The sequence below is a fragment of the Tupaia chinensis genome, unplaced genomic scaffold (assembly GCF_000334495.1).
Source record: "Tupaia chinensis unplaced genomic scaffold, TupChi_1.0 Scaffold143178_1, whole genome shotgun sequence".
NCBI classification, from domain to species: domain Eukaryota; kingdom Metazoa; phylum Chordata; class Mammalia; order Scandentia; family Tupaiidae; genus Tupaia; species Tupaia belangeri.
In genome coordinates, this window is record NW_006203022.1 from 106,701 (window position 1) to 125,254 (window position 18,554).

The window sequence follows — 18,554 nt, forward strand, 5'->3', positions numbered from 1 at the left end:
ATTGTGTCTGCTGTAATGGTGGCTGTTTCATTACATTTTTTATTTATCTGGTTTCTTTCTTTCTTTCTTTCTTTTTCTTTATCAGTCTAGCTAATGGTGTGTCAATCTTGTTAATCTTTTCAATGAACCAGCTTTTGCTTTCATTTATTTTCTGTATAGTTTATTTATTTTCTATTTCATTTATTTCTGTTCAAATATTTAGGATTGCTTTTCACCTGGCCTTTTTTGGGTTTTGTTGTTGTTGTTTTTCCAGTTCCCTGAGGCATGATGTTAGGTTGTCTATTTGCCACCTTTCCATCTTTTGCTATGAATTTCCATCTAATTGCTATGAATTTCCCTCTTAGGACTACTTTCGTCATATCCCATAGATTACAGAAACTCGTGTACTCATTATCATGTTTCCATAAATTCTTTTATTTCAGACTTAATTTCTTTGGTAGCTAAGTCATTCAGAAGGAGGTTGTTTAGTGTCCATGTGTTTGTGTATTTTTGAGGGTTTTTTTTGAAATTAATATTGAGTTTAATGGTTAGAGAAGATGCTGGATATAGTTTTTATGCCTTTGAATTTATAAAGGCTTGACTTGTGTCATATCATATGTCCATCTTTGAAAAGGTTCTATGTGCAGATGAGAAAAATGTATATTTTGTGGTCTTAGGATGGAAAGTTCTATAGATGTCTGCCAAGCTCATTTGATTTATAGTATCATTTAGGTCCTGTATCTCTGCTTATTGTTTGTCTAGAAGATCTGTCTAAAGGAGATAATGAGATGTTGAGATCCCCAACAATTATCATGTTGCAACCTATCTCTCCTTTTAGCTCCGGCAGTCGTTCTTTCAGGTATTTAAGTGCTCCTGAGTTGGGTGCATAGATTTTAAGCGTTATGTCTTCTTGCAGAATTAGCTCATTTACTATTATATAATGCCCTTCTTTGTCTCTTCTTACAGTCTTTGTCTATCGCAACTCCAGCCTTTTTTTGACTTCCATTTGCATGGGATATCTTTTTCTAGCTTGTCACTTTTAGTCTTTGTACATTTTTTTATTTATAAGTGTGTTTCTTTTAGGCAATAGATAAAGTGATTCTGGTTTTTATCCATTCAGCCAGTCTGTGTCTCTTAATTGGAGAATTTAATTCCTTGACATTCAATATTATTATCGAAGTTTCCAGACCTGTTCCTGAGCCATTTTTTGGTTGTTTTTCGTTCTCTTAAATCTGTCCATCTGATGTCTTAGCTTTCCTGGTATAGCACTCCCTTTAGAACCTCTTGAAGAGCTGGTCTGGAGTTGGTAAATTCTTTCAGGTTTTGTTTATCTGAGAATGTTTTTATCTGTTTTTCCCATATGACGGATAATCTTGCCAGGTATAGTATTTTTGGTTGAAATATTTTTTAATTAACACTGACTATATTTCCCCATTCTTTCCTTGCCTGCATTGTTTTGATAAGTGGTCCGATGTTAGCCTGATTGAATAACCTTTTTAAGTAACTTGACATTTGTTTCCCTCTTATCAATTTAAATATTTTGTCTTTGTCTGTGATTTTGGCCAATCTGGCTATAATGTGCCTTGGAGAGGATCATCCTGTGTTGATTCTATATGGGGTCCTATGTATTTCTTGGGTCTGGATATTTGAATTAGTTATCAATACCCTTATTATTCTCTTCCTCTTCTGGGATACCAATTATCTGGATGTTTGGGCACTTGATGGTATCTAATATTTCTTATATATTATCCTCATTTTTCTTAGTTGTTGTTTCAGTCTTTTTAAGAAGTGGAATTTATTTTATTTTATTTTTTTGGAGAGGTTTTTTGTTATAGGGCGCCTTTACTTGCCAGAAAGACAGTGAGAGACAGAGAGACAGAAAGCGAGAAATCACACCCCAGGGGAATGGCCACGCCACAATCCCTTCTCCTCCATTCTCTTTTCAGGATCTTGGGCATGCACGCACATGTGCCCAGCGTGAGTTTAAGCCACCGAGGTCGGGACTTGAACCGTGGTTGACTATATGAGAGTCCAGCGACATAGCCATTACCCCAACTCTTCAGTCTTTTTCATACTTTTTTCTAGGTAAGAGGTTTTGTCTTCTACATTCAAGATGCAATCTTCTGCATGATCTAATCTACGTTTAATACTTTCGAGAGAGGTTTTAATTTTCTGTATCACATTCTTTATCCCTAACAGTTCCATCTGATTCTTTTTTAAGGTGTCTATTTCTTCTTTCAAATCATGAAATGACTTCCTCATCTCCCAAAGCTCATTGTCTCTTTTCTCTTGCATGCCAGTTAGTTTGGTCACTACAAATATTCTAAACTGCTTACCCAACATGTCCACAAGTTCATTGTGTTGTCTGTGGATGATGTAGGATTGATGTTTTCCCTTGAGGGAGAGACATTTGATTGGTTGCTCATGTTTCTTGTGCCTCTAGGGTTGTTCCTAGTCATCTGGTGGTCTGTATGTTTCTTCCTAACTTATTCAAGGTACCTTAGAGTGTTCAAAGGTAGAAAATTGGCCATCACTCTTCTGCTCTGCCTCCCAGTTACTCACCAGCACCCTGCACTGTCGTCACTGGTCCTGGGTGACCCAAAGTCTTCCCTGTTTCTTTTCTTTTTCATTTTGTAGAGGATTTTGCTATAGGGCGCATGTGCTCGCCAGAAAGATGAGTGAGGGAAGGGATGAGCCAGGGTCCTGGCTGTTAGGCCCTGTAGCATCCTGGCGTCCAGCTAGGCCTTTCACTTGAACCAGTATTTGAATTGGGCGGGGAGGGGCACTAGTTTGTCTGAAAGTCCCAAGACACAAACCTGAAGTCCAAAGGCGAGCATGGGTGGAGATAAGCCATGAGTCTGACCAGTAGGCCCTGTAGCTAGAGGCAGTTTAGCGTCCGGCTCGGCCCTTCGCTTGAACCGGTCACCCAGGATAATTGTCAAGCCACCAGGTTTGGGACTTAAGCTGCAGTTGGCTGGGACCAGCCGATGGTGTTATAGTCACTGGACTCTCATGTAGATGACCGTGATTTGCATCCCAGCAGCTTAAAACTCACATTGGGTGCATGTCCATGCATGCCCAAAATCCCAAGGAGAGATTGGAAGAGAGGGGATTGTGGCATGGTCATCCCCCTGGGGAGGGGTGATTTCTCACTTTCTGTCTCTCTCTGTCTCTCCAGCAAGTACACACACCCTATAGCAAAAAATCTCTCTAAAAATAAATGAATTAATTAAATAAAATTAATTAAAAACCTGCAATTGGCTATGTGGGAACCCAGTACCTTAGTCACTACACCATGCTGGCCTCTCTCTCTCTCTCTCTCTGTCTCTCTCTCTGTCTCTCTCTTTTAATGTACTTTATCATCATTAGTTTTTTCTTTTTAAAATGTTTGGTTTTGAGGAAGGCTTGTATTTCTGTTCTACTGGTTACCTTCAACAACATTTTTCTTTGTGTCTCAGTCCCAAATTTTCTTCCTTTGAATCTTTTATTTTATTTGTCATCTTTAAACTTTTATTTGATCTGTCATTCTTTTCTTTCACCTATTTCCAATGCCATAATCAGTGAGCTTATTCTACTTGCCCCTTTTTTCTAATTTATTGAACTTTAACTCATATATTTTTACCTTTTTCAGAACACCTCCCTCAAAACTAACTTTTGTAATACTATTCATTCCCCCTTGCCCTCATGTTTTGTTTAGTCTTTGAGCAACAAAGACTCATGATTTTTGGTTATGCCAAATTTCTCAGTTGTATCTTGGCTTGGGGAAGCAAGCATCTTATGGTATATTTCCCACAATGGGCTTATAAACACAGTATTTCTTGAGTTCTTAGATATTTATTTTGTAGCTTTAATTTTGAGGGATGGTTTTGCTGACATAAAATCCTTTGGTTACACTTGATTTTTACTTGCATTGATGAAAATATTGCTTAGTGTGAACTTACTTTGTATGTTGCTGTCAGAAACACACTTGATTTTTATTTACATTGATGAAAATATTGCTTACTGTGAACTTACTTTGTATGTTGCTGTCAGAAAATCTGATACTAGTCTGATCCTTTTTTCTTAGTTAAGTGAGCTGGTCTTTTTGCCCAGAGTCCCTCATAATTTTCTCTTTAAGGCTTAATCATTTGCTGGGTTATGCCTTTGAGGTGACCATTTTGGGTTAGTTTGCTCAGGTACAGGATAAGTCTTTTCAATTCATAGATTCCTTCTTTTTCCCAAAATATTTCAGGGATTTTAATTTAAGTATTAGTTCTATTTTATAGTTTGCTTTTCTTTTGGGGAAACTCCAGCATATATTTCTTGGAGCTCTTTGGCCTGTGTTCCAATCAGTCCTTTGATTATTTTTAACCTCTTGAGTTGTTTTCATTTTCTCTTGATATCTTTAATCCTTTCTTCAATATCCTGTACACATTCAATTGAGTTTATTCTTTCCCAGCACCTTGTAACTTCGTGTTTATGTCTAGGCTGACTTGTCTTTCACTTTAATTTCTAACATAGGTAGTCAATCCTCATTTCATAGTTTCTTGTTTTGTTATACTTCTATAGCCCATTTGTATTCTTGAGATTTTTTAGTTTCTTATTTCTGGTGTTTTTCACATCTGTGCATGCATTTACTTGTTTGGTTTGTCCCAGAATATATTGTGGCGTTCTCCTCTGTTTTGTGACTAAGGAGCCATGTCACCAGCAGGAAGATGTAGCTCTCACTGACCGTCTTCTCACAGAACTGTGATGGCTACTCTACTACCCCGAGAAGGCCACTTCCTTCAGGTTGAGGGGGTTGTGTACCTCTCCTCTACCTACATTAAAGTTCCTGGGTTTTCCTGCACTAGCAACAAATATGCAAAGCTGCTTCCAACTGGGAGAGTATGCTGGGGTGTGGGTGATTTACAAGGTTTCTCTGTCCAAGAGTATTATTTTCTGTTGGTCAGCAAAATGTACTTTTTAAAAAATAAATGGTGTTGGGCAAGCAGATGACATGATGGTTAAGACACTGGAGAGGCCACAAGGCCAACTCTGCTGTTCAAGTCCTGGACCTGTGGCCTGAAAAACACACAGGTGCATGTCTGTGCATGCCCAAAATCCCGAGAGGAGAATGGAGGGGAAGGGATTATGGCATAGAGTGATTTCTCACTTTACCTCTCTCTGTTTCTATCCTGTGACCACACATGTCCTGTGGCAAAAAATCTAAATAAATAGATAAACGGTGTTTTTAGAGATGAGGTTAAATAAATGTGTCTTCTGATAGCATAGTATTCTGTTATTTCTGTAGAAAACCTATTGCCACTATTTTTGTTTCCTCCCTTTTTCTACCAAGGGAGAAGGTACCCAAATGTGCCTCTTCTTTCAAATTTCTTTTTCCTTGAAAAGCAGAAAGATTGATATCCCGAAGAACAAGAGTTGTGCATTGCAGGGCCCCTCCTTCCAACTTCCCAGCAGTCAATGCTTCAACCCACAGTCAGCTCCATTCTCATTTGCCTTTTGGGATGGATCCCTGTCTTCTTGGGATCAGTTCTATCTGTTCTGCCGCTATAAGGACTCCCACGATATTCTCTCCTTTCACACATTCTTCACTTGACTGTTCTGGCCTATGCTCCAGAGCCCCCACCCAGAGAGACAGCATTAAGCAATTGATTCAATACAGTTGGAAGTGTAACAGTCGCTTAATCCTAGTTATACCATAGACACATCTTAGAGTCACTTTATTTCTCAATCAGTGGCTTTTTGAAAAACATGGGGAAAAAATTTTAGATAACCTGTATTAGCCTACAGGATCCCAAAATCTACAGTGAAAATGTAGGTGTTTCACACTTCTAACAGTGTTGTAATCAGAGTCTAATGGCCTTCGCTCTCATGACGATTTGCACATGGCTAGTAACACTCTTGTCATCTGGACAGTCCTTTTCATGTGCTGAGGGATGGCTATCCACCTGTTACTGCTCAGTATTGACTGGGTCCTTTCAACATGGAAGTTGACGCCTGCAGTTCTCAGACATGCCTTCACATTATACTGTGAATGACGTACTCATCTCCAGTTTCTCACCCTCCACTTCTAGACCTTCCGTGATCCAGATGCTTCACCTCCTGGAATAATCCTTCAGTTCTTATGTTGTCTCCCAGTTCCTATCTCTTTCTCTTTTTGTTCTTTCTGGGAGGTTATCTCAACTTTTGTCTTTGTTCCTATAATTTATGCATTGTGTGTTTAAGTTCTTACTTTCTAGTTTTTGTTTTTAATCTTCTGTTCTTGATTCATGAATACACAGATCCTATTAATGTGATGGACTGTTCAGATGTAATACGGCCGCCTGTACTGTTTCCTGAATGTCTGTTTTCTGTTTGCTTGTTTGAGCTCTGTCTTCCACTCTCTGGTGATTCTCATTGGACATAGATGCTGCAAGGAGCTTTCTGGGCATGGGTGAGCCTGTTCCCTGTAGGCTGATCAGGCAAGGTCAAGCCACTGAACTCTGGAGTCATCAAGATAGATCTGTAGGTTCTTTTTCTTGGCCTCATTGTTCATTGACAGGTGAATTCTCAAGTCTGATTCGAGAAAATAAAAATGCTAGAATTCTGAGAGCCCCTTGGGAGAAGCAGACAGGAGGTCTTACTCTTCAGTCTGTTTTCTCCCATTTAATTCTCTATTTTAATCTTGGCACTTTGTGATCTTCAGAACTGTTTATTGTCATTAGTCCATCCCTAACTGTCTTTGAAAAGGATGCCTCCAGTCTTCTGTGGAGTTCAAGAGTGATCCCTGTGATGAGAATGGGGTGCCTGGGGGCCCAACACTACCTCACAGAAACCTTACTGCTCCTGCTCTTATGTCATTTACCTCCACCTTTCGCCCATGGATCCACGTGGTCCCTCTGGTTTCTGTGGTAGTCTAGAATACGAGCATGGGTACTCTTCTCACAGGCTTAGTGTTTAACTTCCTTCACTTTTGCACATTATTTACCTCTTTTTCATCCACTTTCCAGCTTCTGGTATTGTACTCACAACTCTTGTTAGTTGTCTTCTCTTCTCCTGACTTCAGAGTGTTTGCAATTTGTGCCCTTCTGTTCTGTTAGTGTCATTTTAGTGCAGTTTCTGTGGGTGTAGAGACAAACAAGGGTTAATTCTGCAGTGTCTAATGGGAGGTCTCTTCCATTGCCTTCTTTTAAACTTTTGAATATTTATTACTTTTTTTTTAAATATTGCGATCAAATTCACATTCCTAATATATTTCTACATACCAACGTCAAGGCCTAATTCAACAACCGAGCTCTCTCTGATCCTCCAGTCGGTAACACCTTGAACCTTTTACTGCATGTTCATTACTGTCTACCCACTTGTGTGCCCATGTGGAACACAATGAGGAGGTTTCTACTAAACATTATCGTCCATGGAATTTCTTCATATTTTGTATTTTCTCATTTATTTCATTTTGTACCTCAAGTTGTTATTCAGATGAGACACGTTAGCTTGAAACAAATTCAGTCAGTGCTGTTGTCTATTGCCTGGCTGACACAGAGAAAGGCAAAGATATTCAACAGAGGTTTCTAATTATTATCGATGCTATGCTATCACAGTTCCAAGTGATGGATCGTGTGGAAACCTAACCATTTAAAATGTCCATAACAGTAACTTGTAAATATGCACCTACAAAACAGGTTTTAAAACACAGCGAAGAGGATAATGTAAGAATAGTCCTTGTAACCGAAGACCAAATTCCCAGTGTCAACACCATTCATGAATTCAAAAAGTAAAAATTTAAAACTTAGAGGTGAGAATGAGGCACATTGGAAAAATGCTAGCAGTGCAGGAGAAAGGTCTGATGGTATGAAACTGCATGCTGAAGTATAAAGGATAGAAGGAAATTGTTTTACTAGCTGTGAAACAGGAAAGCCAGCAACATATTTTAAATGACACACACCAACTGTCTGTACTCCATGGTAGAGACTAAAAGACTGGAAGACATAAAAGCATTAAAAATCATTATGGACATGAGTGATAGAGTGGAAGGAGAGTATGGGAGGGGAAGAGCACAAGAAAGATTATCTGGGGGGAAAAATGGAGAGGTAAGATATTTGTGGGACACAGATACTGTTTTTTATCTGTTGATGAGGATGTGTATAGTATTCTCAACTGGACTGAGATGTATAGCCTACTGGGTAGTCTGTTTACAATCTAAATGATGTATAGCGGTTGAATGTGTAAATAATAATAACAACAATAGCAAATGAAAAAGAGAAAAAATTTGTAATTTAATAAATGTTTTAAAATCAGTATATATACAAATAAGTATGCTAAATATTATAAGTAGAGAGTTCATACAGTTTTATCCAAAAATCTCATCAAACACCTCATTTGTGATGGGGAAGCTGCCTCTGTTTGGAGCTGCCTCATGTGGGGCATGGTAAACAACCTTCCCAGGATGGGCTTCTGCTGGCCTCACATCTCCAGACTGCCCCCTATCCTCCCAACCCTAGTACCTTGCACTTGAATGCTTGAGATAGCAACTGCTCCGTCAATGCAAGAAGCAGTCCTGGTAACACGCACTCCCAAGAAACAAGGCACACATGTGTAAGCTCACACGCTCCTGTGTCTCTGTGTTCCAGGTAGGTGGACTCCACAGCAACAGTCAGTCCTTCTGTGAACCTGCAGTTCTGGTTAGGATGCTCTAGCCACAGCACGTCTGGACACTTACTGTCTATGGATCTGCTCTGAACCTTAGAGCCTGCTTATGGGGGAAGGTGAGTTACAGCATATACCTTTTGTTTGTTTGCTTACCAAGAACATATACAATGAAGTCAAACTCAGCCTTGGTCAAACTCAGCCTTGAGAAGGCAAGATGTGTTTGAAGTGGTACAATGCTATATTTTACCTTGCCCCAGCCTGTGGTATGCCTTGAAGGCACTCCTATGTATGACTGTGGAAAGTCAAGACCCACATTTTCAGTAACTAGGAGCTGGTATGCTTCCTACCTGGTGCTCCCCACCACAGGCACCCAGCTCCTGCCTGGAGTCAACCTGGAGAGCTGGGCAGCGAGAGCACAACAGAGTGAGGGTATGAGGAATAAGGAGGCTGCGCTGGACCTGGAAGCAGGGGCTCCTGGGGGATAGAACGGGTGGTCTCGGGAGTCAAGGCCAAGGCGGCTAGAAATGGGGTGCCTTCGAGGTGCCTTGATGTTATCCTCAGATGTCAGTACCCACGGCTTAAGCTGTTGCCTTAAACTTCAGCCAACATAATTCTAAGAAAATTGAGTGAATGACAAGTTGTACTTGGAGGTTTTCATCTACTCCAAGAAACAGGCCAACGAAAAAGGCTAGAGTGCTAATCTCTTAACAATATAAACAACAAATTTGACCTATTAGGTATATTTTGAATTCTGTATGTGACTTTTTATGCATTCAGAAAACATTTGTAAAACTAGAATGTGTGTAGGCCTCTGTCAAGTCTTTCTGTAAGATAGCATATGTCCTCCACTATAAGGCAATTATCTTCAAAATTAATAATAAAGGAACAGCTTATATAAATAATGTGTTGACCCAGACCATGGCTTGATGGTTGAGTGAGTTGGATTCCCCATGGCCAACCATGCAATCAGTTTCCTGACCTAGTGGCTTGCAAAACATAGCAAGTGTGTGCAAGTCCCAAACCCTCAAAGGTGGGAGAAGTAGAGAAGAAGAGATTGCAGCATGACCATGTCCCATGGGGAGTGATTTGTCTCTCTCTCTCTCTTTCTCTCTCTCTCTGTTTCCCTCCCTGGTGAGTACATATACCCTCTGGCATATTTTTTTTTAAACAGCAAATAAATAATGCTATTTAAAAAATTATTGTGTGACAAATAAAACCATAGCAAACTTAAGGAACTTTAGAGCTAATTATTTTGAAGCAATATCTGTCTAAATTAACACGTCATTGCTAACATTGTGTTTAGAAAGACTTTTGAAACTGTATATGTGTTAAGAAACATGGAAAATGTGAAATGCCAAAATAAACCAACGCAAAAGGTTGATTAAAAAAAAAAAAAGAGCAAGAAAAGACCTCCCCAAGGAACCAATAAGACAGGAAATAGCAAAGGAAAGAACACAGATCAGTAAAATAGAGAATACAGAAAAACAGACGAAATTAACAAAAGTAAAAGCTGGGGTTTTTTGTTTTGTTTTCTTTTTAAGATTAAATAGATTACCTAGTAAGATTTATTGAAAAAAATGGAGGGATAATACTGGTAATAATCAATGGAATAAGAAATAAGAACTAACTAACTATAGATAGAATGAGAAGAAAAATCAGGGTTTTAGGGGTAACCATATGATAGTGCATTTGAAATCATGGATGAAATCAATCATTTCCTAGGAAAATATGAAAGTTACTAAAGATGAAAGAAAAGATGTGCTGGCATAGAAGAAGATCAAAGGCCTGGGAACCAGCAGTTAGCATAATGGCTATGTCACTGGACTCCCACGTAGTCGACCGCAGTTCGCGTCCCGGACCCGGTGGCTTAGAACTCACGCCGGGCGCGTGTGCATGTGTGCTCAAGATCCCGAGAGGAGAATGGAGGAGAAGGGATTGCAGCGTGACCATCCTCCCTGGGGGGTGATTTCTCGCTTTCTGTCTCTATGTCTCTGTCTGGCAAGCGCACGCGCCCTATAGTGAAAACCTCTCCAAGAAAAGAAAAGAAAAAGAAGATCAAAGGAATGACTTTCCATCGGGTACAACATAGTTGGGGACCAGCAGATGGCGTGGTAGTTCTGGCGCTGTATCCCACATGGCTAAGTCCATAGTTTGAGTATTACACCCAGTGGCCTGAAAAACACACCCAGTGTGTGTGTGCATGTGCCCAAAATCCCAAGAGGAGAATGGAGGAAAAGGAATTGCAGCACACCCATCCCTTCTGGGAGACTTCTTTCCCCATCTCTATCCATCTCTCTCTAGAGAGCACATACACCCTGTGACCAAAAAAAAAAAAAAAGACAAAACACAATGCACAGATGAAACAGCACACTGTTTGCATGAAACAGACTGAGTGAACTCCTGATGGATTAAAGACATAAATACGAAAGATTAAAAACATAAAGCTGATAGAAAAAATATAGAAAGATGCCTTTATTATCTACAGACAGAAAAGGAATTCCTGGATATAACTCTGATAAGCACAATTATAAGACAAACATTTGGTAAGTCAGATTGCATCAAATTAAACATTTCAGAGAAGTATTCTAGATAAAGTTAATGAAAAATGAGAGGAAGGAGAGGATATATGTGAAGTCTGAAACCAATAAGGCATCGATATTTAGAGCATACACAAAACTACTCCAAATAAAGCAGAAAATACAGAAGAACAGTCCCCAAAAGCGTCTGTGTCCTAATCCCTGGTCCTATGAATATGTCTCCCTACATGGCAAAGGGGAATTAAGGTTGCAGATGGCAGTGGGGCTGCTAATCAGCTTGACCTCTAGATGGAGAGATGATCCTGGATTATCCTGGTGGGCCTAGTGTAATCACAAGGGTCCTTTAAATGTGGAAGATGGGGACAGAAGGTCAGAATCAAAGAGTTAAAGATGCTAAACTGCTGGCTTTGAAGGTAGAGGAAGAGGCCACGAGACAGGGAATGTGGCGACTCCAGACCCTAAAAAGCGAAGGAAAATCTCTCAAAGCCTCAGAAAGAATGCAGTCTTCCAGACACTTTGATCTTAGTCCAGTAAGGCCTATAGCAGACTTCTTGCTGCCAGAACTGCAAGAGAATAAACTTATGTTATTATGATTTGTAACATGAGCAACAAGACACAAATGTACTCTGCAACTTTTATTTTAAAAAATGGGCAAAGGATTTGAAAGACAATTTATAGAAGAAGAAATATAAAAGGCTGATATTCATGGCCAGGAGGTGGTATGGTGGTTGTACTGGATTCCCATGTGGCTGACCACAGTTCAAGTTCCAGGCCCAGCAGTTTGAAAATCACACCAGACCCATGTGTGTGTACCCAAAATCCCCAGGAGGAAAATCAAGCAGAAGGGATTGCAGTGTGGTCATCCCCTGTAGGGGGATGATTTCTCATTTTTCCTCTCTCTGTTCCTCTCTCTCTCTCTTTCCAGTGAGTCCATGCACCCTATGGCAAAAGCTTAAAAAAAGAAAAAAAGGCTGGTATTTGGTATTTCAAATTCATTTCTAATCAGAGAAATGAAACAACATTATACCACTTCATACTGAAGAGACTGGAAATAATTGGAAAGCTGGGTTTGAGCCAGCTTTGGGGGAATATGCAGACACAGAAACCTCATGAGCTGCCTGCCAGGCATATAGACTAGGACCAAGGAGTCAATGAAGCATGTGACCTGCACTCTGTCCCACATCTCTGTGGTGATGAAATTCCAATGGGATCATACAGACAGAGATGCAGCATGCTCTGGGTCGTGTTCTGTGGAGGTAGGGAGGTGTAGCAATCTCAGTGTCCATTCCTGGAATAATAAACATAAAATGTGATGGTAACCTGCCGTGTGGATCAGGTGTGCTCAGGGACACACAGGTGATCTTAGGAGCAGAGTGCTAAGCTACAAGTTTAAGAAATATTAATGACATGAAATCATTCTATCCATCTCAGTAAAAACACATGCATAGAAGTAAAATACATCCATATTTTACAAGAACATATAATAAATTACACATTAAATATTGTAGAATGGTTTCCTATTAGGTGGTAGTAAATAATGAGTAAATATAAACAAATATAGCACAGAAGTAGCCTTATAGGAACCAATGATGCGGATGTGTAAGTAACTAACTGATTAACTCACCATCTCAACTATTTATGCTTGAGATTAGGAAGAAAAGATGTGTTTTTTTCGTTTGTTTGTTTTAAAAAATAAAAACAATAGCCTGGCTGTGGTAGTGTGCACTGGTAGACTCTGGTAAGTTCACATGGAATACCCAAGATCAATTCCTGTCTACTCTAAAAGCTAGATGTGGTACTTGCCTATAATCCCAGCTATTTTTGAGGTTGAGGCAGGAGGATGGCAACATAGTGAGACCCTGTCTTTAAATAAATAAATAAATAAATAAATAAATAAATAAATAAATAGCAAAAAGAAGAAAAATAAGCAAAAACCATCCTTTCAAATTTGGATCTCGGAAAGACATTGAAGGCTATGTGATCGTCTTTCTTACAGCTGAGTCAATGAGGCCCAGAGAGGTCGTGTGATTTGTTCAGTACAAGAAGCAGACTATGGACTTGAAGAGCCGTACGTGTAGCTACCACAAAAAATGTTTTTGATTTATTTTTATTTTAAATTGTGGTAAAATATACATAATACAGAATTTACCATTTTACTCTTTTCTTACTTAATTTTTTTTTCCATCCAGTATATGCACTCTCTAGAAATAGAGAGAGGTAGAAGGAAAGTGAGAAATCACCTCTACCACCACCAGGGGAAATGGCCATGCTGCAATCCCTTCTACTCCATTCTCCTCTCAGGAGTTTGGGCATGCAAGCACATGCACCCTGTGTGTTTTTTAAGCCTCTAGGTCTGGGACTCAAACTACAGAGCTGGTCATGTGGGATCCAGCTCCTTAACCAGAATGCCGCCTGCTGGCCCCATTTTAACCTTTTTTTTTTTTTTGAGAGGTTTTCGCTATAGGGCGCGTGCGCTCGCCAGACAGGCAGAGAGAGACATAGAGACAGAAAGCGAGAAATCACCCCCCAGGGGGGATGGTCACGCCGCAATCCCTTCTCCTCCATTCTCCTCTCGGGATATTGGGCATGCACGCACACACGCCCGGCATGAGTTCTAAGCCACCAGGTCCGGGACGCGAACCGCGGTCAACTACATGGGAGTCCAGCAACATAGCCATTATGCTAACTGCTGGTTCCCGCACTTTAACCATTTTTAAGTATACAATTCAGTGGCATTAAGTACATTCGTATTACTATGTAATGCTCCATCAATGAAACTTTTTGGGTTGCAAAATTAAAACTCTATACTGGTTAGATACTAACTTCGCTTTCTTCCCTCCTCCTAACCTCTGGCAGCCACCATTCTTCTTTTCATCTCTACGAATTTGACCACTCTGCATACCTCAGTACCTCATACAAGTGGAATCATACCAGATTTGTCTTTTATGATTGGCCTATTTCACTTAGCATGATGTCCTTAAGGTTTATTCTTGTAGCATGTATCAGAATTTTCTCCCATTATAAAGCTGAATAATATCCCATTGAATATAGAGACCACAGTTTGTTTGAAAGGATGATTTTTTAACTTGTTTTCCTTTTCTTCTTTTTATCCTTTTTTTAAATTTTAAGACAAAGTCTCATTATGTTGCAATCTTCCTGCCTCAGCCTCTCAAATAGCTGCAATTAGACCTCACACTACCACATCTGGCTTTCAGGTTAGACTGGGAATTGATCTCAGGCTCCCATGTGGCCTTGCCAGTTTCTTCTGAAACAATGTTTTAGTATTTAGAACACTGTTTCTTCTAAAAAATGTTTTAGAAGTTTTCATCTAAAAGTGTAATAGTCTTAGTTCTTATGTTTAAGTCTTTGTTATATATATATAGTAAGGATCCAACTTTATTCATTTGCATGTGGATGTCTAGTTTTCCCAGCAATATTTGTTGAAAAGGCTGTCCTCTTCCTCTTGAATGTTCTTGGCATTCTTGTCAAAAGTCATTTGACAATACATGCAAGGGTTTATTTCTGGGTTTTCTATCATGCTCCATTAGTCTATATGTCTGTCTTTGTGCCAGTTCCACACGGTGTTGATTACTATAGCTTTGTAACAAACTTTGAAGTGAGGAAATATAAGTGCTCTAGTTTTGTTCTTTTTCAAGATATTTTGGTTATTTGGGTTTCCTTGAAATTCCATATGAATTTTAGGAATTTTCCTATTTCTACAAGAGTAGAAATAAACATACACACACACACACACACACACACACACACGCAGATATTCCAAAAATCTGGGGAAAAAAATAAAAATCTGAAACACTTCTGGTCCCAAACATTTTGGATAAAAGATACTCAGTCTTTATATTAACATTTTAATAATATTAAGTCTTCCCATTCTTGAACACAGGATGTGGTTCTGCTTATTTGTATCTCTGATTTCTTTCAGCAACATTTTGTAGTTTTCCATTACAAGCCTTTCATCTTCCTGGTTAAATTTATTCCCAAGTATTTTATTCTTTTTTGCACTATTATAAATAGAATTGTTCCCTAATTCCTCTTTTGAATTATTTGTTGTTGGTTACTAATCCTTTGTGATGAAACCAATAGTAGAAACGACAGCTGGTTCAACTCTGGAGGGGAGAAGGGTTGGAGAAAGTACACTGCACCTCTCTGTGCCACTGAACACCAGCTTGGAATTAATAACAGCAGGAGGTGGGAGGAGATGGCCAAAGCAGGAAGATAGTGTCTCTCTGTAGTACCTCCTGCTGTGAGTTCTCTGCAGCCCCAAACTCAGAAGTTGCACCAAAGTCTTCCAGAGATCTCTAGGAGAAGCCTCTAAGAATGGTGGGAGCAGGCCATTATAGAAACAGGAGCAGGAAGTTTCTCCTCATGTTCAGAGAGGGCACTAAGTCCTGGGTTTCTCCTGCAAAGCAGCCCTTAAAAGAAAAAAAAAAAAAAAAAAAAGCGACGAAGCAAAACGCATAAGGAAAGAGCTTCTGTGAGCCAGGGTCATGAACAGCTTCTAGGTGCACAGGCTGCAGCAGATTCATCCGAAACATGTGGCCTCCAAACAGGTCAGGTGTTGTGAGGAAAAGGAGCAGAAGGGGCTACACAAGTCTCTCTTTTCTTAAGAATTTACCTTGGTTCACAGGAACAGCACAGGCTTCAGGGCTGGCTCACTATGGCTGCACACTTCATGCATTGCAAGGGTGTGGCAGCAAGTGGGAGGCAGGCCCCACACACACCGAGCAGTTTGTATAATTCTATCACCTGTTAAGACTGGCCCTGAGCAATGGCTTCAGATAGGAGTGTAGGATATGACTGAGCCTCCACACACTCATCCCTCTCTGGGCCAGATGCATTTTAGCAGACATCCTTGCTCCTTAGGCTGCTTTCACCTGTTCCTTTTCCTGGTTCATCTGTGTCTTTCACATCCTCACCTTACGTGGTGGCAATAGTGCATCCAGGAGTAGCCCAAAGGTTGCAGTTCTAGACCCTCTTCTGTGGTGGTGGCAGCCATGGTCCCCAGTTGGAATGAAGCCTTAATGCTCTTGTCCCTGCATCATCCCATTGCCTGATCCAGACATGGGTGCACATGGAGAGGGAGGAGCAGAGTGAGGCATAGAAAGTGGAGCTCCATGCTGTTGAAGCCCAGGCCAAAGGGCAAGATTGCTGTAGCAATGTCCATGGCATGTCCTATGCCCAGCTCCAAGCCTCCCTGCATGAGCAGCATGCCACTGACTTGAGGAACCATGCACAGAGCCATTTAGAACATGAAGCCTGAACCCAACAGACTGATAAACCATAAACCCCCTCCAGGGTTTAGAGGAGCCAGAGTCACTTCTCTACCCTGCCACCTTGGATCCATGCGCAAGAGGCCATGAACTGCTTGGGGAGACAAAGGACACGGAACAGCCGTGGAGGACTCACACTCCCTATGCCCTAAGCTCCTGTGGACCTGGGAAGGAAGAAGGGGAAACAGACTGCATGCTCCAGAGCTTGCTCATCTAGATGGGGTGTCATGTGGGAGAGCCTGCTGAGGGAGTGGATTTAAGGGGCTGGTGTGGGGTTCACCCAAGGCACTCAGCCAGGCTCACAGCCCTCCTTGCTCCCCCCATTCCAAATCCACCTCCAGTCATTCTGCAGACCTTGGGCCCTGCAGACTATTCCCCAGGGCACCTCAGGGGCCTCTCCCACCTCCCTGCAGTCTCTCCGCCAAAGCCCCTTTTCAGTGTAGCCTTGCCAAGGACCCTGTGTGACACGCAAATTCAGTTCTCTTCACACTCTGTAGGTGTGGGGTGCCCCCTGCCCCAATCCATTGGAGGCAGTGCCTAGCATGACACTGCAGTCCTGGCCCAGGGCAAAGTGGGTAGCAGCAGGTGCTGGATGGAGAGCGACAGAGGAGCACAGGAGCAGCCTCTTTCCGGCCCAGGGCAAAGTGGGCAGCAGCAGGTGCTGGATGGAGAGCGGCAGAGGAGCTTAGGAGCAGCCTCTTTCTCCAACAGGTGGGCCTTCCAAGAGAAGCTGACTCCAGAGAGCACAGAGTGTGCATATGGGTAGTCACAGAACTCTAACAGCCATGGTCCACACACTGCTAGCCCTGGCTCCTTGCAGTGAAGGCGCTAAGAGGCAGGTCCAGGGGCAGAGGTGACATAAGTACTGACCAGTCTTGGGTCAGCTCACCTCTGACTTTCTGGTGCCTGATTAAGTATGACTGTGGCAGTTAGCCTCTGTGAGACCAGAACTAGCCCTGGGCACTGCCTTTCCTAGTCAGTGGTCGGAAGGCTGGACTTTGGAACTTATTCTCACCAGCAGCCTGCCCGGTGCCCCCTGAGTGTTAGGGGTTTCAGAGAGCAAAGTAACAAAGCAGTTTGCTTTATATGCATGCTTCCTAATCATGAACTTAAAAATGAATTTCTGATTGTTACAGCAACACCATTAGGCTTTTAATTTTGGTACAAAGTTGCACAGTGGCAAAAACCAAATTGCATAACATCAGTTAAAATTGTGCACTTCGATCTACTTAGGGCTGTACGTGTGTTAGATGTATGTTTTGTGGTTATGACTTGTGTAACCATTTGTCCCCTATCTACTGAAATAGTCTAGAAGCCAGAGGGACCAGGGCTCCAGGGAGAAATGATCTGCATAGAACTAGGACTGGGGAAGCATCAGATGAGCCTGGAGCACCATCCAGTAAGGAGAAGAGCATTCAGAAAACAGCCCAATAACAAACAGGAAAGCCCAGTGACGCCACATTGAAAGCTGAAAGGATGGACGGGGTTACAGCCCGAGTGTAATGCTGGCATGAATGAGGGCACAGACCTTCCCCTGGGAGAATGCCAGAGGACTCAGGCAGCTGCTCCTCCCTGCAGATGGTGGACTAAGGGACACTCCTCTAGGGACAGATCAGGGAGGGGTAGCCAGTACAGTACAGAGGTGTGCCCCTTCCAGTGGTCACGCTGGCATCCCCGGTGATGGACATTTCTACAGACACATGCAGACCCTCAGTTGTCCCCAAAGCTCCCTCGAAGACTACCCTAGAGGAGATGCAGTGCTCACTACATGTCCCTTTCTCCTTTCGGATGACTGGCGATCTGGCTTCCACCTTGAGGCTGCTGGCAGTCACTCTCCAAGCTGTGTGAGCCTGAGGTTGTAGCTTCACCTTCTAGCATTCTCTCAGTGGTGGCTCCTCCTGCCCATCATGCTTGCCTCTCCCTGGCTCCATGGATGCTTCCATCCCCAGTTTTCCTCCTACCTAGAGGCTGCTCTTTCTCAGCCTTCTTTATAAACCCCACAACCTCCGTTTCTCCTTGTTCTGTTCCTTCTTACCTCTGCAAGGACTCAGAAACTTCTGTTGCTCATGATCTACCCCAGGTCATCAGTCATGAGGATTCCTGTCCTATGCACATAAGCTGGGGGAATGCTGTCGTTCAG

At 41.6% G+C, this 18,554-nt stretch overlaps 1 protein-coding gene across 6 annotated transcripts in view; it reads left to right on the top strand.

The window, feature by feature from the left end:
• Nucleotides 1–8,569: 8,569 nt before the first annotated feature.
• The window catches only part of PCBP3 (poly(rC) binding protein 3), an 85,735-nt gene continuing 75,750 nt past the window's right edge, over nucleotides 8,570–18,554 (top strand). For all 6 annotated transcript variants that reach the window (XM_006163803.3, XM_014582239.2, XM_006163799.3 and 3 more), the window contains exon 1: nucleotides 8,570–8,705. Coding sequence is in view for 1 of the 6 variants with exons in the window: in XM_006163800.3 (XP_006163862.1) it covers nucleotides 8,696–8,705 (10 nt within the window). In the remaining 5 variants the exon portion in view is untranslated. The remainder of the gene's footprint in view (nucleotides 8,706–18,554) is intronic.